This window comes from Asterias amurensis, chromosome 11 (assembly GCF_032118995.1).
Source record: "Asterias amurensis chromosome 11, ASM3211899v1".
NCBI lineage: Eukaryota > Metazoa > Echinodermata > Asteroidea > Forcipulatida > Asteriidae > Asterias > Asterias amurensis.
The window spans coordinates 1,112,733-1,136,206 of record NC_092658.1 but is presented as its reverse complement, the minus strand read 5'-3'; the positions used below and the strand labels follow the sequence as shown (position 1 = coordinate 1,136,206).

Sequence of the window (23,474 nt, the reverse complement as noted above, 5' to 3'; positions counted from 1 at the left end):
AGACTGTTGTCGGACGTTTCGGAAATTACACCAGTGCAGGGGCGTTTTATAATTCGCCATGTTAATTTGAGCAGAGGTTATATTGACGGTCAATAAAAAAAGTGTGAGGCTTGTATGTATGAGAGTTAGTGTGGTGTACCATCGGTATCTGTCTCGGCTCGGTCGCTGGGGTTACTTACTGTTCAGTCAAGTTGCAATCTTGGAACAAAATTCTTCATTATCAGGAAAAAAATGGATTTACACAAAATTTATAGGTTAATTATTTCCTCAATGGCGGACATCAAAGTTCCCACTGTGCAATGCTCTCCATGTTCATTGTCAACACACGTCAACGACCGTCTAGCGAAGTCCGCTCAGATCTCCGGGTAACTTACCGCATGGCCCAGATTCCAACCGCCGTGAAATCCGACTGCATCCACCCACCGCTGGGTTCGAGCCCGGCGGTCCCCGTCAAGACAGCGGGTCGGAGTCGTGTCCTTACGCTCCTGCCCTATACTTACTCATAGTATACCTCCGTATAGTAGTAATGTAGGAAATATTGTTTCTAAATTCTGTTAAAGAATCAAACTAGGGCCGCTAGCATAGTTTTTAAAAAGGTTAAAATTACCCTTTATTTTGTCATGCTGACAATGGTAACTTGAGTTAAGTCAGGTTAAAATTGTAATCAATATATTGACGTCTTGTGTGGTAGGCTATAGTGTCGCCTCCTTTGATATACGTGTAGATAATGTAACCAGGTATATCTCTAAAAAGAAATTATCCGTATCACACAACTTTCCCAAAAGTTTTTAATAATACTTATACGCAATTTTGTCCTGAAATTCCATCACTATGGATTTTATATAATTATATGAAATTTGAGACAGACCGTTTGTCGAAGTATGCCAAGATCACTAAAATGTTGCACGTTAGTTTGTTCGTGTATATCTACATTTTTATTAAAACAATCGAACGGTAACAACATCAACAGGTATACGTTCCCTTAAAAAAAAAACTTTAAACATCTTGGCCTACAATGTTATGATGCAAGTTCAATGATCATCTAGATAAAATAAAAAAATGTGTTCAGTTATTCCCAACCCGTAAACGAATGGTTTCAGTAACAGCCATTCCAGTCCTAAAATTAAAAATAGCCCCTCGGCTCGACTCAAATTTACTGACTTTCTATTGGTCGAAAGTTACAACTAATTTGCATGAACTTAGCATACATAATGAGGAGTGAAGGCTAGACTAGACCGGAGTAGCCAAAACATGAAATGTAACCGAGTAAGTCGACACATGCAAATACAAACCACAGTCTAGCTCAGAAACCTAAGAGCTATACGCGCTCCAGTTGCACATGGGGCAATGACTTTCCACATAAACATGCCAATGCACTTTAGACAACTGCGACATAGCCGGGTCGCCCACCCGTGCGTGAGCCAGTCAGCTACCGTGTGGGGAGCCCCTTTTACGGCAGGCCGCCTCTACGCTAAAAAGCCCCTTGTCATTTCTTACTTGGTGTAAAGAAACTGAGATATACGAGCAAGTCATTAGTTAATCTCCTCCCATGTCTGGCATTGTCTCAGGAAGTTTGCAGCTGTTTTTGCAATGGTGCACTAATCCAAACATTTTACCAACGGTCTGGTGTCCCATTTCAATGGCTTGGTGCTCTGCCCGGCGTCCCAACTTCTACTGCGCATAATTTAAACCATATTTTTGAAGCATCATTAAAATTCTTGTACAACAACAGAAAAATTCATACATTGGGAACTCGTTGAGATCATCATCTTGTTATTTAGTTTGTTCGCAAATAGGTACTTTTTGAGATTTTTTTTGTTTTATTATTACTGCAGTTAAGAAACTGCAATTGCCTTATTCATATGACAATTCTAATTGAAGTGATACCAATCTTTAAAGGCATTATACATTATTGCTAATTTCTCAATGACAACCTATATACAAAGCATACAGTCAAAACTAGTTTAAACAGAAAAACTTAAAGAATCTGGACATTATTGGTAATTATCAAAGACCAGTCTTCTCACTTGGTATATCTCATCATATGCATAAAATAACAAATCTGTGAAAATTTGAGCTCAATTGGTCGCCAAAGTTGCGAGATAATACTGGAAAAAAAATACCCTTGTAACACGAAGTTGTGTGCTTTCAGATGCTTGATTTCGATACCTCAAATTCTAAATCTGAGGCTTCGAAATCAAATTCGTGGAAAATTACTTCTTTCTCGAAAACTACGTCGCGCGAAAGCGAATGTTACTGCAAAGGGTATTTCGATTTCGTTTTATGATTAGTCAAAATGTAATGTTGCGTCATTCGATTTAACAAAATAATCATTCAATTTAACAATTCATCAAAGCAGCATTCAAATTTGCAGACGCTTCTTGAGGCGTGTATGTCACGAAAAAAAATGTCGATATACGCTAAATTGAACAGAGTGCTAAAGGAATTTGACTAGACTCAAAACTAAATTTAATTGCCGAATTCTGAATTTGAAACGCAGTAACAACTGGAGAGGCAAAACAGCTTTAATTCGAACGCATGAAAATGAAATTGGCAGCTCATTTACCGAATTTGACCGAAAAACCTATACTATCAACCTCTCCCCATAACTCGTTACCAAGTAAGGTTTTATGCTAATAATTATTTTGAGTAATTACCAATAGTGTCCACTGCCTTTAAATAAAAAAACTATATTGTTAATAATCAAAGCAAAATTCTTAGAATTTTCGTTTTTATTTTATAAAGCAGTCACTAAAAAACCTAGAACCAAACCAAAAATTACACAAGCGGAAACATTTTTGATGAGTTTCTCTTCTAATGAGAATCCTTTGTTGCGAATTATTTACCATCCCTTTAATGTAATACCAAAACAATCATAATAACCAGTATTATTAAGAACTCACATAGGAAAATGTCCAACTTGATTTAAATAATACATCATGTTCCGTCTTTAATTTTTTGGGACAAACATATGACTCGGGCATTTTTGAATATAAATTCTGTTTTTTGAAAGTATTGGTTTCTAAACCACAAATGATATTTAAACCTTTAAGCTGGGATTAAAATTGCTTTTTATCGGCTGCCTTAAGCGACCATTATGTTGTACTGCATCAGGTAAAAACATTCTCCCACATTTTGGCATTATGTGCGACCCAGTTCAGAGTAAGTTACACAGGCGGTTCTTTTTTAATGTTTTTGTTGCCCTAATCTACTCGCAAAACACATTTTATGCTCTCAATAGTATTATAGAATCTTCCGATCGTATCGCAACCGTGTTTTCCACCCTCAAAACCCCCACCGATCAAGCCCGATAAAACTGTCTTAATCCACCCCCTTAACTTCCTTCCATTGTAAACCCTACCCCGTGTTCTGTCGGCAAGATCCACAATGAACCAACAAAACCTTTAGATCATGTTAGTCTTTTACTTCTTTTCATGAAAATGAAAAATGAGTTCGCCCTAGGGCTGCCTCTTTTTCAGACACCATTATTTACAAAACACTGTTGTTGAAAACATGTACAGGGTATTTATTCTTAAGCCACGTGGACACACAATTCGTTGCTTTATTTAAACCGCTGTCAAAAACTTCCACAATGCATATATTCTTCCTCAACAAAAGGCTATGTGAGGGATTGGGGTTTGATGCTTATCGCGTGGTGCCGAATTCTAAAAAGTTTTATTCTTCTCTTCATTGTGGACAGTTGGTAAAACTGCGCCCATATACCCTGTTATAAATAACGTACATAAATAACCCACGCCTACATTCTGACTGTCAAAGTTAACAAACAAAATTGTGTGCCATTTAAAAACGCACCTGTAATTCTTCGTCTGAAGAAATTGATACATAAATTTTATGAAAACAATTAATATACGAAATCAGCTTTAAAAATGTTATTTGTGTTAAACTTTAACGCTTTAATGTGTTAGACAAAGATACAAAAATATTGTTCAATTTTTTGTCTGAAAGCTTATGAAGTTCATACTAGGACAAGTTTGTATGTAAACAATTTCCCACTGAAATGAAGTCATGTTCGAGAAAACTATCTGAAAACCGCACAAAAAAATCCCACTTTTTTTCTGTAAAATATTTCCCCCTGAAATGAAATCACACTCAAGAAAACTGTAACTGAAAACAAGAGAACTCCAATAATTCTCCGAGTGTACACACCGTAAATGATTTAAAGGGAAGGTACACTATTAATTGTCAAAGACCAGTGTTCTCACTTGGTGTATCCCAACATTATAAGCATAAAATAACAAGCCTGTGAAAATTTGAGCTCAATTGGTCATCGAAGCTGCGAGAAAATGATGAGAGGAAAAAACTACCTCGAAATCAAATTCATGGAAAATTACTTCTTTCGAAAACTGCGTTACTTCAGAGGGAGCCGTTTCTTACAATGTTTTATACTATCATCAGCTCTCCATTGCTCGTTACCAAGTTAGGTTTTATGCTAATAATTATTTTTGAATAATTACCAATAATGTCTACTGCCTTTAAGCTAGACTTGTTTAACAAACTGTGCACAATTGAATGCCAGCACTAATTACTTCACGGTATTTTTAACAAGAAAATTCTGAGAATAAATTGACTTTCATTTTATTTATTCAGCCTCTACTAATTAACTTTTTACCTGTTGTCTGTACAGTAATAATAGCCTAGGCTTTGCAAGGTCAATTATGTGCAATCGATTTCACAAACAATCAGTTGAAATACAAAATTGTTTGTTTGTTTGATGGTTTGTTTGTTTTTGCCGATGTCAATTGAAGTATAGGGAGCCAGACTTTCCCATCAGACGCTGGCTGTAGTTTGACGAAACTTCCCATGACAGTTCTTATTTCCCATCGTCCCTCGATTTAAAGGTATATCTTTGACCGGTAAAGATAAAAGCATTGTTAAATTTTAGCCTTAAACCTTACTGATTATGAATATGAAGTTCTTTCTAGAACACTTTTTTATTGAATAGTTCCCCTCTGAAATGAAGTCCTATTCGAGAGATTTCGGTTGTTTGAACCGAATTATTGACAATTTGTTTACATGCTGAAATTTGTTGTCATATTATTATTATCATTATCACACAAAACATGTACACTGTCTACGGCTATTTTGTATAATACCTCAAATTAAAATGTTTCGAAAGTGAAAGTTAATGTTGTACGCAAATTGTTTTGTTTTTAAATAGGCCTGCCTTTAGAATTCTATTTCTAAAAGAGAGGTCTAAAGTGAAACAAAATTATGTCGTGTAAATTTTAGTTTTCAATTCAAGTCACCAGACCGAATTCTCGCCTTCACCATCTTTGCCTTGTACCCTGTGTACAACGTCAACAAAGAATACTGGTTGCCCTTATACAAGTAGGCACCAGACTGTAAAACTACTCCAGCCTCGGTTTCGTTACTTTGATTTGAGGGGAAGGCAAGAAAGACTTTGCAAGTAAGTCTTGCACTTGAACGTGGGGTCCAAGTTGGACAAACTTACTTTTGTAAAACAAAATTGCTAACCATCCTGCTAACCACATACAAATCTTGCTGAATCGAAAAGTAAGTCGAAAAGGGTTCATAAATGTTATTGTTGGGTGTACATAAATTGTGTGCGCAGCTTAATTGATATAGTAAATTAATATAATTAGCCTGCATACATTTTACTTTTATACATAAATACGCGGGAAACAAATGCAACAAAATCACTTTTAAGTCCATCTTTGATGGCAAGGGTTAAAGGCAGTGGACACTATTGGTAATTACTCAAAATAAAAAACCTTACTTGATAACGAATAATGGGGAGCTGTTGATGGTATAAAACATTGTGAGAAATGGTTCCCTCTGAAGTGGAGTAGCATATAACTTCGTGTGACAAGGGTGTTTTTTTCTTTCATTGTTATCTTGCAACTGCGATGACCAATTGAGCTCACATTTTCACAGGTTTGTTATTTTATGCATATGTTGAGATACACCAAGTGAGAAGACTGGTCTTTGACAATAACCAATAGTGTCCAGTGTCTTTAAATTATTTCAAAATTCATGCAAATACTTTTTAAGCAGACAACCTTCGAAATTAACAAAGCATTATTTATAACAAAAACAACATTCACAAAATTATCGGCGTCTTATTGTCTCCTCACGTAATCCATTTTTGAAGAAAACAAATCCGTTGGTAACTTTTTTTAGTCTGTCTTTTTCTGAACTTGAAACGGATTAAGTGTTGATCCACTAGACACCCACACCTTCATTCGCAACTGCAAACTGTCATTACTTCATTTACAACTGCAAATGCATTCGGACATGACCGGGTAAGGGACCTTGATCCAACGGCAGTTTTTCCTCTTGCGGGTCGCTCGTTCATCATCGTCGGTTGAGGTCGGCATGCAATGCCACCTCAGCAGGAAGATATTTCGGGTTTCCCCCGGCACACATTTCATCCCAGGGGGCCATGAGCACTGACGAGCCACGCACGTGCCGTGTTTGACCCATGGTGGCCAGAACAGCGGCCCAATGTCCACCCAGTCGTACCTCACGGGGCAGCTTGCCCTCTCGAGCAACCACACCTCCAGGGCGGTGCGAGACTCCGGGAAGGCCGCTACGTAGTTGGGCGTGTGGGAAAGGTTCAGGTGGCGAAGCTCGTTCAGAAGCCACGCGGGTGTCTTGGAGCTGGGCATTGGGTTCGAGTCACCCTCGGGGACACCGGACGTGAACGGGTCATCAACCGACATCCAACGGGGGTCGAACTCTGTCTCGAGACGGTGCAGTAGTTTGTTGCGGTTCAAGTCTTTCGGACGAGGCAAGTTGGTGAGATCGTCAACGATCTCTCTGATGAGCGGTAACGTTGGGTGTGTGTCGGGGTTCACCTTCAGAAGGGGTCTCGGTAAGATCATGGATGGACTCCGCTTCGAGGTACCGGCTATACCAACGGTACCCACAAAACAAATAATCCAAAAATACATCATTTTCGGTGACTAAATCCGGCAGTCAAACAGTAACAAACTTGAGGAAGTCAAAGTGTATGTCGACCACACATACGAACCAGCACATTTAACTGCAGCACACGGGGAGACAATGTTTCTTGCATATCGACAGTCGCCTCCCGACACCAGAATGATTTGACGTATGGGATTCGAAGCCCAGGTGAAAGTTGTGTTTATTAGTTTTGCTCGATCGAGTTGATACCTGTGTCAACATACAATGAATCGTATATCATTTTACAAACGAATCCGGTGCGCAATGAGATTTTTTTAAAGAGTAGAAAGAGCGCCGAGCACTGGAGCATAATACGTGCCGTCTGGTCTGGCCTAGCGCTCGAGTCGCGACCGCTTGGCAACATCTCGTTAAAGGCACTGGCTCACCTTTGGTAAATTGTCAGAGACCAGTATTCTCACTTGGTGTATCCCAACATTATGCATTAAATAACAAACCTGTGAAAATATAAGCCCAATTGGTCATCGGAACTGCAAGAGAATGATGAAAAAAAAACACCGTTGCTGCATTATTTTGTGTTATGAAATGCTTCAGTTGAAGTGAGTGTGACATTACCTTTCTCAAAAAACTATGTTACTTCAGAGGGAGCCATTTCTCACAATGTTGTATACTACCATTGCGTGTTACCAATTAAGTTGTTACGCTTACAATTATTTTGATTTATTTTCACTGGTGCCAAGTGCCTTTAAAAGTGAACGGGAATATATCATGATAATAATAAAAAACGATATCACAATAGGTTTTTTCCATTCTGTCTTTTTTTTTACCCCATCGTGGGGCCAGCTGATATGAAAGGTTCATCAGCCGCGCATTATTATACAAGGCGACCTGTCTTCCTGGGACATCTCACGTCACGGCAGCCCCTGGCTGTCGAGCCAACGTGACCCAGTTTAGGAAGTTATGCCTCCCAGCACGAGACGTGATTGGTCCGGACACGCACTCAAAGTTGACGCGGGTTCACTGAAAAATCGTGAAGAAGCGCGAGACACTGCTGCTGGTACTCGTGTGTTGAGACAATCTACAGTGGTACCCGGACGCATGTTTTTGTCTGTAGTATGGAACTGTCTTCCTGATTTTCCAAAAAGGTTCCCGTTTTTGTATAAGGTTTTTTTTGTATCGATTTAGAAGAACAAAAAGTTCCCCCTTGAAAAGAACTATATACGACAGTTTCAATTCGTCGTGCATGAGAAAAATTGCTACCCGAACGGATGTAGTCTTATTTGCGAGTCTGTCTTAAAACACAAACATTTATCTGGGCAATATTAACTTTCTGGATGTAGTTAGGAAATCGTTTGTTATTTTGATGGTGGTGAATACCCTTGAAGTGTGTTTGTTATCGTAGTGATGGTAGGCTGGACCCGTAACCCTTAAAAGTTCAAGTGCATCCTTAGTTTAGGAGAAAACATAAGTGGTGTTACTTTTTTAGTGACCTTTTTGTGGAGAAGTGGCAACTAGGGACTAGGTCTTGAAATTTTGGTGGAGGCAATAAGGGGTAACTCTTGTCTCTTTTTGTAGAAAAAAAAGGTCGAGTCTTGCCTTAGGAAAAGGGACAATAAGGGGTTACTATTGCCTTTTTGTTGTTGAAAATAAACAAGCAGGGGTTAGTCTTGTCTTTTTTTATGAAAATATCAAAAAATTGGCAAATCTGGTATTTTATGAAAATAAGCAATAGGGGTTAGTGTTGTCTTTTTTGTTGAAAATAGGCAACAAGGAGTAAGTCTTGTCTAATTTGTTGAAAATAGGCAATAAGGAGTTAGTCTTGTCTTTTTTTGTTTAAAAAACGCAATAAGTGGTTAGTCTCGTCTTTTTTTTTTAAATAGGCAATAAGGAGTTAGTCTGGTCTTTTTGTTAAAAATAGGCAATAAGTGGTTAGTCTTTTTTTTTTTTTTAAATAGGCAATAAGTGGTTAGTCTTGTTTTTTTTTTTAAATAGGCAATAAGGAGTTAGTCTGGTCTTTTTGTTAAAAATAGGCAATAAGTGGTTAGTCTTTTTTTTTTTTTCAAATAGGCAATAAGTGGTTAGTCTTGTTTTTTTTTTTTTTAAATAGGCAATAAGGAGTTAGTCTTGTCTTTTTTGTTGATAATGGGCAATATGGGGTTAGTCTTGTCTTTTTTGTTGATAATGGGCAATATGGGGTTAGTCTTGTCTTTTTTGTTGAAAATAGGCAATAAAGAGTTAGTCTTGTCTTTTTGTTGAAAATAGGGAATGAGGGGTTAGTCTTGTTTTTTGTTTTTTGAAAATAGGCAATATGGGGTTAGTCTTGTCTTTTTTGTTGAAAATAGGCAATATGGGGTAAGTCTTGTCTTTTTTGTTGAAAATAGGCAATATGGGGTAAGTCTTTTCTTTTTTGTTGAAAATAGACAATCAGTGGTTAGTCTTGTCTTTTTTTTTTTTAATAGGCAATAAGGAGTTAGTCTGGTCTTTTTTGTAGAAAATAGGCACTAAGGAGCTAGTCTTGTGGAAGTGTCGTGGCCGAGCGGTTAAGATCACCGAATTCAAACTCTGGTGTTTCTGATCAGCAGAGTGTGGGTTCCAATCCCGAGCCGTGACACTTGTGTCCTTAAGCAAGACACTTAACCATTGCTTCGTCCTTCGGATGGGATGTAAAGCCGTTGGTCCCATGTGTTGTGTAACGCATGTAAGAACCCAGTGCACTTATCGAAAAGAGAAGGGGTTCGCCCCGGTGTTCCTGGCTGTGGCTGCTGTATGCGCCGTAGCACCTTGTAAACCATTATAAGGTGCTAACTAATTGGGTCTCAAAATTCATCACTGCAATTACCTATCTTTCTGAACGTTTGTATATACTCGGCGCCTTGAGTACCTTGTTTGGTAGATACGTGCGCTATATAAGACTTTGTAATTATTATTATTTATTATTATTGTCTTTTTTGTTGAAAATAGGCTATAAGGGGAAAGTCTTGGTTTTTTTTTTTTTTTTTAATAGGCAATAAAGAGTTAATCTTTGTTTTTTTTTAAAGAAAATAGGCAATAAGGGGTAAGTGTTGTCTTTTTTTTTAAAATAGGCAAAAAGGGTTAGTCTTGTCTTTTTGTTGAAAATAGGCAATAAGGAGTTAGTCTTGTGGTTTGTTGTTGAATAAGGGGTAAGTCTGTGGGTTTTTTTGTAGATGTAGGCAATAAGGAGTTAGTCTTGTTTTTTGTAGAAAATAGGCAGTAAGTGGCAAGTCTTGTCCTTTTTGATGGCACAAGCCGTGAACATTTCAAATTTGCTCTAAAACGTTAGCCTTGTGAACATTTCAAATTTTGCTCTAAAATGTACACAAGGCTTGTAAACAAGAAAGGAGGCAAACAGTTTTGCCTTCTCTTCTTGATCATGTCTTTTTTCCTTTAAAATAATTAAAGACAAATACATTTATTGCATTTATTGTGATTACAGTGATTTCAGTTGTTCATTGGCATAAAATAATATACAAAAATATAATAACCTACTTTTTGAGTTGCATGTGCGCCTTTAACTATGTTTTGCAAGTCTCTTACCTTACATTTAAACAGTGTGAAATGCAATCATATTTGATAACCTTTCTTTACGAAAAGATTGATACAAAAAATACCTGTCTAACATGCTGTGCTGGAACAGTTTATAATAAAATATAACAGATTTTTAACACGAGGTTAGAGATGCTGTCTATTTCAAAATAAGTGCATAACAAAACTAAATTGAACTTCCAGACACTCTTTAAGTACATAGTTACATGAAACGTACTAACTAAGTAAAATATATATGTACAAAATACAACAACAAGCTCTAACATAACATGAATTGCATAAAGACTCTACATGCATTTTGATCATGTATATAAATATATTTGTTTAAATTTATGTGCATCATGGGCATTCCCTTGACTGGCTTATGGTTAGAGAGTGGAGAGAAACTCCACCTGACTGGTCACATGACATCAAATGTACAATGAGTTATTACATACTTTCTATTATATTAATCTCTGCCTTAAAATTTACAATTAAAATAAATACATCAATGTGATACAAGGTATGCTTGATTTCAAGACCTCAAATTCGAAATCTGAGGTCTCAAAATCAAATTCGTTGAAAATTACTTCTTTCTCAAAAACTATGTCACTTCAGAGGGAGTCGTTTCTCACAATGTTTTAAACTATCAACAGCTCTCCATTACTTGTTACGAAGTAAGGTTTTATGATAAAAATTATTTTGAGTAATTACCAATAGTGTCCACTGCCTTTAAGTGAAATAATGTGTGCACAAAGGTCCCTGACATCTCCTGTGCATTAAGAGTATAAGGGGTTTTATTTAATGTGTGTAATATCTAGGTGACCTAACGTGGACCAAAAAAAAACTAATTATAGGAAAGCTATTCTCTAGTTGATGTTCAAATCAATCCAGCCTCGAGTTACGTCAGGAAGAGTACCTGGTTTGGGCAGAGAACACCTGACATCCTTGATCATCAGGTATTTGCACTGGCGCTGATGATGATCTCTTCCAGATTCTTCAAAATTGCAGCAACCTAATAATAAAAATAATAAGTAGGATTTGAAACTTTGCATGGTGGAGATAAGATATAGAAGAGTTTGTGGTACTGCAAACTCTTCTATATAAATAAAAATAATAATAAAACAGTATCTATAGACGATGTGACCTATGTTTACATTCAAACCGCCCTCTGTTGAAAAAACACTGTATGCGTCATGTTTCGCCGGGCAAAAAGGCACGTAGTCATGGTAAGACTGCATACACTTTCTAGCTGGCTGCCAAAACACAAAGGTTTTGCACGGTGGTACGCGCGCGAATCATGTTATGGTTTTCGTGTGACGTCAGAGGTCACATCATGTATATAGCGCAATATGAATTGGCATTCCTCAAAGCGCTTAACAGCAAAATGAAAAGCATTAGAAGAAAAAACAAAAAATTATATATTCCTCAATTTAAGCCCAAAACAAATAATTATAAAATTAGGCCAGACCAGCTGTTACCTAAATGTAACCATTAAAAATACTACAAACAACTAAAGGATCTGAAAAATTACTCTTTACACTAAAAAGTTAAAATTACAAGTATAGAAAGCCAAAAAGATTAAAATACCTACATGTAACCTACAATGGAAGTAAAGTAAGAAATTTGTGTACATGGTAGGTGTATGCACACCACACAATGGTTTGTCTTTGGGCATGTGTATTACATCAGCTGGTCAACTGACTGCAACTTATTGAGGATGTGCCATAGTTGTTCTAGCCATTTGAAATCGTCAACTGTGAGTGTACCCAGAAATGTTGAGTGTGTATACACGAACCTGTGGTGGTGTTAATTTCACATTTTTTAAAGAGCTATCTGTTTTTGGCATTAGGCATCATATACCACAAATCATTAGCAATGGAAGTAGCCAACACACACCTAATAATAATAAGAAGAATAATAATGCATTTATAATGCGCCATATATCTAGGTACAAGACCCTTTTCCAAGGCGCAGAAAGAAAAAAAAGAAGACATATACAACAAAAGAGAAATATAGAATACAATAAACAATTATACAATGAATAATCTAAGTCAAGACATGTAACAAGCTGTATATATGGATTTAAATAAATGAGTTTTCAGCAAGTTTTTAAACAATGGAAGAGAACTACAGCATGATGTTATTAGGTAAAGCGTTCCAAAGTTTAGGAGCACAATCAGGCCAGGCACGATCGCCTTACGATGAGGAAGTTCTAGGAAAAGTTAAAAGGGACTTTGCAGAAGAACGAAGAGTGCAAAAGGGGGGCGTAAGGTACAGAAAGATGTGCAATGTCTACCTTGTCTACATTTTCTTGGTCATCTTTCTTCTCAGCGATCCTCTTTGCCTCCAGGAGCCTCTCTTTGCTCTCCTTGAGTTGATCGCTCATCCCAAGAAGGTTAGCCCTAAGTATCAGTAGATCAATATCCTGAGGGTTGACGACCAACGCTCGCTCCATCACCTCAAGGGCATCTGGGTAGCGTTTGTAGAAACTGTGACACTTGGCGAGATTCTCCAAGACCACCTGGTGGAATTTCATTTACAGAAATAAACTATTAGGATGAATTATGATTTGTAATGTTAATCAGTTTGTCGATAGTTTGTACCAAAAAGAACAAAAAAACGATTTGCAAAATGTTGTGTTTTTGACCCATCTGTCAGTTCATGGTGCAACTATTGGAGAAAAAATGCAGGATGATATGAAATACATTGGATTTTAGGAATTGCACGGTGAGGGTATCAATATATATTTGATTTGCGGGAACACCATGTGTGTTTGGACTAGCTTGCTCTAGTCATTGTCAATCTCCTGACGATAACTAGAGTACTCTAGTCGAACATTGACACCAATAAAGAACTTACTCCGAGATAGTAAAGTTTCTACAAACGAGAAGTCTCCTGGATCCACTACAGCTAAAGTAGTAGTCCCAGCCAATTTTCTCCCCGTTGCTCAGGTAGTAGTGAAAAAGTAGTCATTTCGTTTCAGAACTGAGAAGTCTCCCAAATTACGAAAAATCTACTCCGCGGTAGCAAGACAGTTCTCTAAAGAAGAAAATCTACCTTGCAAGTAGGTACACACATCCGCAAACCAAATACATAATGATATGAAACCTACCACATCGTCAGGGAAGTGTTCCGAGGCAGCCAGGAGGATCCTCTGTCCCTCCTCCCTGTGGCCATTCTCCACAAACACCTTGTAGGCGTACATGTAGAGCCCAGGGTCATCTCTACCGGCAGGGTTGTTCCTGATGATGTCCAGCATAGCATCTGCTTCTCCTGACCGGGCTAGGAGGACCAGCTTCCGGCCGAGGACACGCATGCCACTTGGAAATCTAAAACGAGATAACAAAGTTAGGTATCGTCCAAAACATTTTTTAAACTGTTTTTTTCCAGTTGTTCAGATAATCCTGCCCCCCATAAATGTGTGAAAATGTTTCAGTCTAAGGACATCAAGCAATTTGACTCTCAATTCTTTTTTTCCAGATGTTCAGGTATGCCTATCTAGCCCTCCCCCTCTTAAACATGTGGAATAGTCCAGTCTAGGATACAGAGGCCTTTGATTCCCCAGGGCACTACACTTAGTAGAAAACAGTAAAAACAAATACATGACCAGCCCTCACTTTGCCCTGTTCATATTTGATGCGAAAGCCAATGCGAAGGGAATAACTGAGGCGGTAGGTAGCAGCAGACTTACCAGGTAATTCCATTGTTCTTGGAAATTTGATCATGCTCAACAGTAAGTAAACAATTGAACTTTAAAGTTTGAGGCTTCTGTCACCTACAGTTCAAGAGTCTCACATTGAAACTTGCAACCTTTTAAAGGTTATACTTTACTTTTGTAAGGCGTAGTCCAAGGTTTGCTCAAAGGGTCTCTCGGGTCGTTGATCTCCCAGAAGGAGCTCGTCCAACTGTTCTAGAGTAACAAACATGTCCTCCGTTGCAAACTGAGCTGTGATTACTCTCTCCAGGACCTGATGTGCTTCAGCCATTCTCTTGTTCTGGAGGTAGTAGTTAAGCATGGAAGAGTTGAGGAACTGTGAAGACCGGTCCATCAGACCCAGCTTGTTGAGGCTCTCTCCTGAAGGTATCAAAATGAGGAGGGAAGACAGTAATCAAATAATAGTAGTTCCTTATTTTAGAGCGCTCTTACCCATCACTCAGTGACGCTCATGGCGCTTGGACATTATTACCCCTGGTCACTGGGTGAATTATTTTATTCCTCTAACCATCTCAGCTCCCTGAGGAGTATACAGCCTGTGCCGTCAAGTATGTAGCGCACTAAGCTAAATCAATCACAAGAACCATCTCTGCCCTCACAGGTACCCTTTTTACCCCTGAGTAAAGAGAAGCAATTATAGTTAAGTGTCTTGCTTTAGGACACTCAAGTGTCTCGGCCGGGATTCGGACCTGATTTAGTCCCATTAAGGAGGAGGAAAGAGGGTACCACTAAACGAAGGAGGGAAGACTGTAACTCATCCACCCCATCCACTTTTGCAAAAGAACTCAGAACACCCTTCATACAGAGTTGTATTCAAGTTTAAAGGAACACGTTGCCTTGGATCGAACGAGTTGTTCTATAAAAAGCATTTGTAACCATTTGTTATGAAACGCATATGGTTAGAAGATGTTTCAAAAGTAGTATACAATGATCCACACACACGAATTTGCCTTGAAATTGTGTGGTTTTCCTTTTACTTTGCGAACTAACACGGTCCGCCATTTATCAGAGCCAAAAATTTGACTCCCATTATAGGCCAACCGTGTTAGTCGACGATGTAAAAGGAGAACCATGCAATTTTGAGGCATGTTTGTGTGGATCAATGTATTCTACTTTACAACATCTTTCTACCCATGTATTTTATAACAAACGGTTACAAACGCTTTTCAAAGACCAACTCGACCGATCCAAGGCAATGTGTTCCTTTGAGTCCTCACTTGTATTTCAGTCAGAGTCTTAAGTCAATTTGCACAAGTCTGAGACTGTGTAACGAGTCATAGAAATCAAGTTCAAGTCATGAGTCACAAAACTAAACATAATCCTTCATATGAAACTAAATGTTACAAAATTTACAATTTTGGTTGTCAAGTCTGAGTTATAAACATTGGTTTGAGTCGCAAGTACGCGTCCAGTTGGTTGATTCCGAGTCAAAGTCGCTGAGAGCTGGACTCAAGTATGAGGCAAAGTCATCAGAAATGTGACTTGAGTTGGAGCCCGAGTCACTGTTCATACAACTCTCCTGTCTTCATCATGGTATCCTTACCAGCCTGATTGAAGTAAGGTATGGCTTCTTCATGTTGCCCCTTGACGACGTACGCCATGGCTACATTCTCCTTCACCATTGTTGTATCTAAACCATCAGAACCGTACGAAACCTTCAAGATGAGAAAAACAAAATTCAGATCAATTACCAATCTGCTTCTCCCCAAGGGTTAGCCTTTAGAATTCCTTCAAATAATGACTAGGCAAATAAAGCAAAACCAAATTATTGTATTAAAAGTATTGTGTTGGATCAACCCTCTTAGCAAAAATTCCAGTTTTCAATTTTTGTTTGTATAACTAAAACAAAATACTGCATATAGTTTTACATTCTTGTATAAAAAAAGTATACTACATGTATGTAATATAATTGTAAAAAATATATTACATAGTAAACTCTTTTATCAAGTAAAACAACATTGCGGTATTTTGTTTTAGTTATACAAAAAAAAATTTAAAGTCAAATTTTTGCTAAGGGGTTATTCCAACACAAAACTGTCTCGGCCCTCTCATGCTCCCATTTATACATCTGAGGTAAGAGAAGCAATTATGGTTAATGGCCTTGCTTCAAGAACCGTGTGTCGTGACCAGGCATCGAACCCACACTCTGATGAATCAACCATCAGAGTTTGAATCCAATGCACAATCTGCTTCCACGACAAGTCATGTCAAATTAATGATTGTAATAGCGCATAAGGGTATATTTTTGTAGTGTATTTTCTTGCATTTTTTATTAATATTTTATTGTTCGGCGCATTTGAACAAAATTATCATGGAATGTGCGCTATCTATACTATTAAAGCCGTAACCCGCGCCATCTTGGATTGAAACTAGAAGGTCCAGTGGCATGGCACCGTTGTGGAATTCAACACCGTTGTGTGGTTTCAGATGTCAGGTTGCAAGTCAACAAAACCCTGACTCGAACTCCCTGACTCGACGAGTTGTCTGATTGGCTGGAGGCATGAGCGATATTTCCTTACATGTGTGGTTGTCTGGTTTTGATATGGGCCACCTGTTGGTCGAAGGGGGAAGCCGTATGATTGGCTGGAGTCACGAGCGATATCTCCTTACATGTGTGGTTGTCTGGTTTTGATATGGGCCACCTGTTGGTCTAAGGGGGGAAGCCGTAGGCTGCTCACACAGCCACCTCTTTAGGTTTGAAGTGGGTGGTGACCTCGGACTCCCATTAACATTCCAGAGTGACTCATTGATGTTTCGCAGAGGGGTAAATGGCATTGTGTATACACCATTTTGTACAGGGGGTTTAATTTGGCGTGTTAAATAAAAAATATTAAGGCTTTATGAGAAACAAAAATACATGCGTCTGTTACAGGATGTGTTTATTATAATTAAGTCACAGAACGTATACATGCAAAAGTTGCAACATTTTCAAGAAGAAAGTGAATACATAACTGATTCTTTTCATATAGGTTTTGCCAGTTAAACCTTCAAAAGAGTACATGAAATTACCGTTTAAGAATAGTATGCTACGAACTTTGTGAAACCATCAACGGCTGTTTTGAAGCTGTAAACGAACATTCCATTGGTCAAAGTTCTGAAGCAACAAAATTGTTAGAACTTAAAGCAGTTTGGTCAGGACTCAGGATGTACATTTGCCAAATCCGTTTTGTATTAAGCAATCGGCCGTCAGGTTTTGTAAACAAAAGAGCCCTCATGTGCGGCTGAATCGGGTACTACATTTTTACAAATTTCTCCATACAAAATTAACCAAACTGGACGTACAAACCCTCAAAATAACAATAATAAAGTGAAATAAGTGAGCGGATGTAGGAGTAGTTATTAAAGACCAATAAAATTACCGTTTCTATTATTTTAGTTTGTATAGGGTTCCAGAGATATGATAACACATAAAATTTGATGTTTTATCAGGGGACTTTTATATGATGCACATATGTTTTCTTCCATCAAAACGTTTTTTTTTGTGTGTGGTCATAATGTTTTCATCTCCGGGTCAGTTTACACAGGGCTACATGTATGATTTCACTTTTCCCTTTACACTCATTTTGTTTTTTACCCATACACCGATGAATGTTAGCACTGTATACTCAGTACTTTCACGAGTTCTGTGAAAAAAATCACAGGCATATTACTTGGGTGGGATTCGGACCCACGACATGTGCACTTCTAGAGCAGTGTCATAGCAACTAAATTATTATTATTATGGTCAAAGGCATGCCATTAACCCCCAAAACAACAAATAAATCTTACCTCAAAGATATCAAGTGCTTCAAGGTACATCTTGAGTCCTTCGTCTGTCTTGTCTCGTCTCATCATGTAAGCTCCGTATGTCATCAGCACTTGGGCAGCCTCTGGATGGTTGTGACCATAAGCGTTGACACGGATGTCTAACGCCCTGCAGTAAAGAGGAAAGCAAAGCAGTGTTTTTACCATATTGGTGAACTAGGAGGGGTGTCGTGTCTTTTGGAATACTGTGTGGTGCTAGCCAGAGGGGCCTCGGGGGAACGATTTCATCCGGCACTTTTGCATAGCAAAATATTTTGACTGAACAGATTTTGTGCACACTGAATACTACTAATAATAATATAGAAAATTTATAATAGAATTTATTAGTATAGAAAATTTATAATGCACCATGTTGGCCACAGGTGACACTCCTGGTGCAGGAACCCTTACAAAGCTAATAACTAGGAACTAATTAAACAAAATAAATAGAAGGAGAAACAGCTGATTAGAAGAGATGGCTTTTGAGTTTGTTCTTGAAAGTGTTGAATGAAGTTTCCTGTCTCAGTTTGATGGGGAGTGAGTTCCATAGGGAGCGGTCAGCAGTTTTGCGGAGTAGCAACTGATACATTTTGTGGATGCAAAATGCTCTAATGACCAGCCGGGTGGTAGCCCGAGGATGTTTCATAATGAGTCTTTTTGATTACAATGTTACCCTGAAAAGTGTGTTAGCAACTGGGCCCAATTTCACAAAGCCTGTAAGCACAAAACGTTGCCAAGCACAGAAAAATCCTACTTAGCAAAAACAGGTCACCAGTGAATATTCCAAAAGTGTATACTGTTGCCAACAGTGCAGCTTGATTAAATTGGGCCCTGATGTCTTCAAAGAGTTTGAGTAAAAGGGATGACAAAACCGACCTCTGATATGTAGCCTCCACTTCATCCGTTGTCTTCTCAGGATTCCGTACATGACACTTGGCCAAGTTGAGTAAAGTTCCTCCAACGTCTGGAGGGAGACTATCAAAGTAAATCTCCTCATAGATCTGTGCAGGATTGAGTTTTGGTTTTTAGTATCAGTTTAAAGTTCTGGACAGCCATTTCAGTTATTATCGATTCACACAGTTGTATGCTGTTTTTTTTAAATCCAGCCAAGTGCGCGATTTCATAAAGCACTAAGATTAATTTTGAGATATATAGATTACCATACAGTCGCTTTTGAAGATATCAACGCCTGTCTACTTCAGTGAACTAGGGGCTTATAGCAAGGGCATTTTGAGGGATGTTAAAAGGAAGGGTATTTTCTTTTTTGGGGGCGAATTTTGGGGAAAGTCAATTAACTGGCACCATGTCCTCTCAAGGGAATATAAATTGGTCATTATTATATCGCCATACATCACAAGGCCCTATGCGGCCACCTCAAGGTGAGGGCTTTACTTTCCTGTAACCAGGAACATGTTGCCGCCTACTGCGGGGACTGAAATAGGGTTCCCCCTTTCACAGTTCGTAAGGATGTAGCATGAGTATCATCCACTAGGAGCCACCTACTGCGGGACTGAAAGAGGGTTCCCCCTTCACAGTTTCTAAGGACGTAGCATGGGTATCCTCCACTCTGAGCCCGGCTAGTAGAGCAGCCTTTCCAACTTTTTACGAAGCAATTATGATCAAGAGCTCAAGAACCCACCCTGTTGAAAACAGCAGAGCTTGGGCCGGGACACGCCACTGTACGAGACTGAATCCTATACTCCTACCTCTAGTGATCTCTCCAGTACAGGTGCAGCTTCGTCGTAGCGTCCCATGACAGCCAGGACTGAGCCAATATTGTTTGTAGCGCTTGCTATTACCTCATGGGCATCATCGTCGGTGATTACCTCCTTGTGAAATGCTAGGGCTTGCTGGAAATATTCTAGAGACTGGGATGAGAAATGGATAATTGGTTAAGATGTGAACAACATGAACAATGATGCACTGATCAAAATTTAAAGATTGCTGTGATTATTCCAGTAAAAAATATTCCATCTAGAAAATAACTGGTTGAAGGGATGAGATTATTCCGCCTTTTGACAAATTCCGTCTTTCCGACTTTGCAAATTCCGGCTTTTGTTTTAAGTTCCGACTTTTTTATGTCTCTGACTTTTAATGTCTCCAACTTTTTAATGTCTCTGACTTTTGAAAATCGACTTTTGAAGCGGCAGGAGAGTCATATCTTTTCTGTATTAGTCCCCCTGGCAACTCAAAAAATTGTTCCTTGTAAAAATAAATGAGGGGTATGAAGGTAAAATCCAAAAGAGTGATTGGTTTAAAGTCACCTTTTAATAAAAGTTGACTTTCTTTCTCCTTGTGAGGAAGACTGAAACTAAAGTTTGTTGTGACTATTCCAAAGACTGGCAGGGAGAAACAGAAAAAAATAACTGAGATCATAAAAAACGATTCAACTGATCATGAGGAGGGTTTGAACTTAGAGCCTCTCTTTAACAATACAGAGATGTGAAAATGTTTGTACACTTAGTCACTTACTTCATTTTATCACTTACAAATCAAATACATTATTAATTGGACACACACAACTGTTGTGGTGCCACCTTGGCTAGTTCTGTCATGTTGCGTGGGTTTGCTTAACCCTGCCCAGTTGGTCTTTTTATGACCTTGCACATATTTTTCAGGGTTTTCCCTGGGTGTCTTTTTGCAATGGGTGGAGTTCCCATATTCAACCAATCAAATGCAGTTACGTAAAACAACAGCGTCGCCATGCTGCATTTGTGTGGGAACTTCACTTCGGTTCAGCTTCCAACCAAGTCAACATCTAGACACCTACCTGTTGATTATTACCCAGTTTCATTTGTAGAAAACCCATATTGTTGAGTGTTACTGCTTTCTCTGATGCCCATACCTTGGGATCAAGCCTGAGGGAGGAAGAGATCAAAATGGAAGCAAGTTTTGTGCCAAACAAAAAACTTTTACTCAAGCGGGATTTGAACCACCAACCTCTGGATTTAAGGTGACGCGCTCTACCGACTGAGCTTTCTAGCCCAATGTTTGCGCCAACCTCTGGATTAAGGTGATGCGCTCTACCGACTGAGCTTTCTAGCCCAATGTTTGCGCCAACCTCTGGATTAAGGTGATGCGCTCTACCGACTGTGCTTTCTAGCCCAATGTTTGCGCCAACCTCTGGATTAAGGTGATGCGTTCTACCGACTGAGCTTTCTAGCCCAATGTTTGCGCCAACCTCTGGATTTAAGGTGATGCGCTCTACCGACTGAGCTTTCTAGCCCAATGTTTGCAATGTCCCTACTTTGTCAGTATCTTTGTTCAGGGAAGGAAGTTACAAAACATGTTTGGCATGTTGTGGTTAAGCAGTTTAAGCACAACGTAATCAAACTCTAGTGTTTCTGATCAGCAGAGGGTGAGTTATGAGTCCAGTGGTCTTGACACTTGTGTCCATAGAGCAAGACGCTTTTATAACCATTAATGATTTGACCTTCTTTTGAGACATAAAGCCGAAAGCCCTTGGTCTCAAATGTTGTGTAAAGCACATAACAGAACCCAGAACACCAATCACTTAGACAGGGCTTCATGAAGATAAGAATCTTGATGTTCAGTTTTTACTTGCACCATGTAGGCACCCCTATTATATTGCACTTGATTGAGGCTGCAGGTCATGGTTTCACACATGCCCCCAGCCGCAGTGCAGTACAATCTTCACTTACGAAGCAGCACTTGAAAGGAAGAAGAAGTAGGGAAAGAGCTCACCCTGGCTAGTTTTTTTTTATATATCAGATTACAGCGCATCACATTGTAACCCTACGGCTTGGTATTTTATCACAAGGCCACAGCCCTTCTGGTTTAAAACGGCCGTTTAAAGCCATTGGCCGCTTTCGGTAACACTTCGTATATCACAACTTTACAAAATAACAAACCTGTGAAAATTTAGGCTCAATCGGTCATCAGAGTCGAGAGAAAATAACGGGAAAACCCACCCTTGTTTCCGCACGTTCCGCCGTGTAATGACATGTGTTTAAAATAAATCCGTAATTCTCAATTGACAATTGTTTTTAAAATGTTTTCCAAAAAGTAAAGCATTTCCTGGAATAATATTTCAAGAGAAGTCTTTCACCATTACCTTCTGTAAACCCTGTAAGTTATTTGTAAATCTGTGAACTTTTATTTTTGTTCTGTTCCGAAAGTGTATAATTGCTTTAAGAACTTGTCTCTACCCTTTTCTTCGCTTATTTAAGACCTTTTCACATATTCTCTTAGTCCCTTAGGGGCATCATGAGCAACTTACTTTCCTTTGAGCTCAAGTAGTTTCTTGTGAATAACGAGAGCCTGATCAAATCTATCGGTGTCCGCATAGAAACATGCAAGCTGGTTCTGACGATAGCAATAATCCCTCGTTGTGTCTAAATCAGAAGTCAGGACCTTGGTCTCATCTTGCACCGGCTAAAGTAAAAAAAAAAAAAAAACATAACAACAAAATCAAATGTATTGCGCATCAGACAGCAAAATAAGGTCACATTTAGAATTACAATTGTTGTTATTCTACATTGACATGATTGAAGTAAATAGGAACATTTAGTTGAGTACAGGGGCTAGCCTATAGTGTAGGCTTTATATCAATATTTTAGGCTTTTCACAATTTTCTGATTTTTTTTTACACAAACATCTGTAAAATATGTAAAACATCCAATAATTTTCAACTGAAACTCCTTGTTTTTTCTTTTTTCTTCTTGCTTTGAACAAGGTAAAAATGCAATCTGGAGGCACTACAGTCTTTCAGTCGTTTATTTATTTAAACAATACTGAGAATATTGGCGAGTCTGAAACTTGTTTTAGCGCAACCAGTTCAAACGATTCAAATGAATGCCCTGGCTGCAACCTTAAAGGCAGTGGACACTTTTGGTAATTACTCAAAATAATTATTATCATAAAAATCTTTCTTGATTACGAGTAATGGGGAGAGGTTGATAGTATAAAACATTGTGAGAAACAGCTCCCTCTGAAGTAACGTAGTTTTCAAGAAAGAAGTAATTTTCCACGAACTTGATTTCGAGACCTCAGATTTAGAATTTGAGGTCTCGAAATCAAGCACCTGAAAGCACACAACTTCGTGTGACAAGGGTATTTTTTCTTTCATTATTTTCACACAACTTCTACGACAAATTGAGTTCAAATTTGCACGCATATGTTGAGATACACCAATAGAGAACACTGGTTTTTGACAATAGAAACTTACATGCATCCTAATTGCTCTGAGCAGCAGAGGTTCCAACACTGTCCTGTGTCCAGCCTCAACCAGGAAGCTACTTATATCTCCAACAACGGAAATCAACTGCAGACAAATAAAAACATCATTTTTATATAGTTTTTGGTGAAAATAATGTTTCTCCCACCCACCATTTTTATATTACCGTCTTAAAATAAGAAACTAGGTAAATCAGTCTGGTAAATTTAGAAATTGAGCATGGGGGACAATTTCCCGCACAGTAATTTGGAGGGAAATAATTTTCTGGAGCAATGGTACTTGAAAAATGTTTCCTAGTTTTATATGCAAGCTCACCCCAATTTATTT

The 23,474-nt window shown here is 38.5% G+C and overlaps 2 protein-coding genes across 2 annotated transcripts in view; both read right to left on the bottom strand.

Moving 5' to 3' along the window:
- Positions 1–993: 993 nt before the first annotated feature.
- On the bottom strand, positions 994–8,668 carry LOC139943890 (noggin-2-like). Its single transcript, XM_071940770.1, has one exon. The coding sequence runs from the start codon at positions 6,936–6,938 to the stop codon at positions 6,249–6,251; it is 690 nt and encodes a 229-aa protein (XP_071796871.1). The 5' UTR covers positions 6,939–8,668; the 3' UTR covers positions 994–6,248.
- Positions 8,669–9,118: 450 nt separating this feature from the next.
- Positions 9,119–23,474, bottom strand: part of LOC139944482 (TPR repeat-containing protein DDB_G0287407-like) — a 31,524-nt gene continuing 17,168 nt past the window's right edge. The window contains exons 16-26 of the mRNA XM_071941509.1: positions 23,139–23,234; positions 22,191–22,345; positions 20,721–20,808; positions 19,657–19,818; positions 18,827–18,951; positions 17,936–18,080; positions 15,711–15,822; positions 14,284–14,527; positions 13,565–13,781; positions 12,749–12,973; positions 9,119–11,464 (exon numbers count right to left, since the gene is read on the bottom strand). Coding sequence (XP_071797610.1) covers positions 11,405–11,464; positions 12,749–12,973; positions 13,565–13,781; positions 14,284–14,527; positions 15,711–15,822; positions 17,936–18,080; positions 18,827–18,951; positions 19,657–19,818; positions 20,721–20,808; positions 22,191–22,345; positions 23,139–23,234 — 1,629 coding nt within the window. The 3' untranslated portion in view covers positions 9,119–11,404. The remainder of the gene's footprint in view (positions 11,465–12,748; positions 12,974–13,564; positions 13,782–14,283; positions 14,528–15,710; positions 15,823–17,935; positions 18,081–18,826; positions 18,952–19,656; positions 19,819–20,720; positions 20,809–22,190; positions 22,346–23,138; positions 23,235–23,474) is intronic.

Excerpts from the sequence above, each read along its gene's own strand:
- LOC139943890 (XM_071940770.1), bottom strand. The coding sequence starts at position 6,938 with ATGATGTATTTTTGGATTATTTGTTTTGTGGGTACCGTTGGTATAGCC.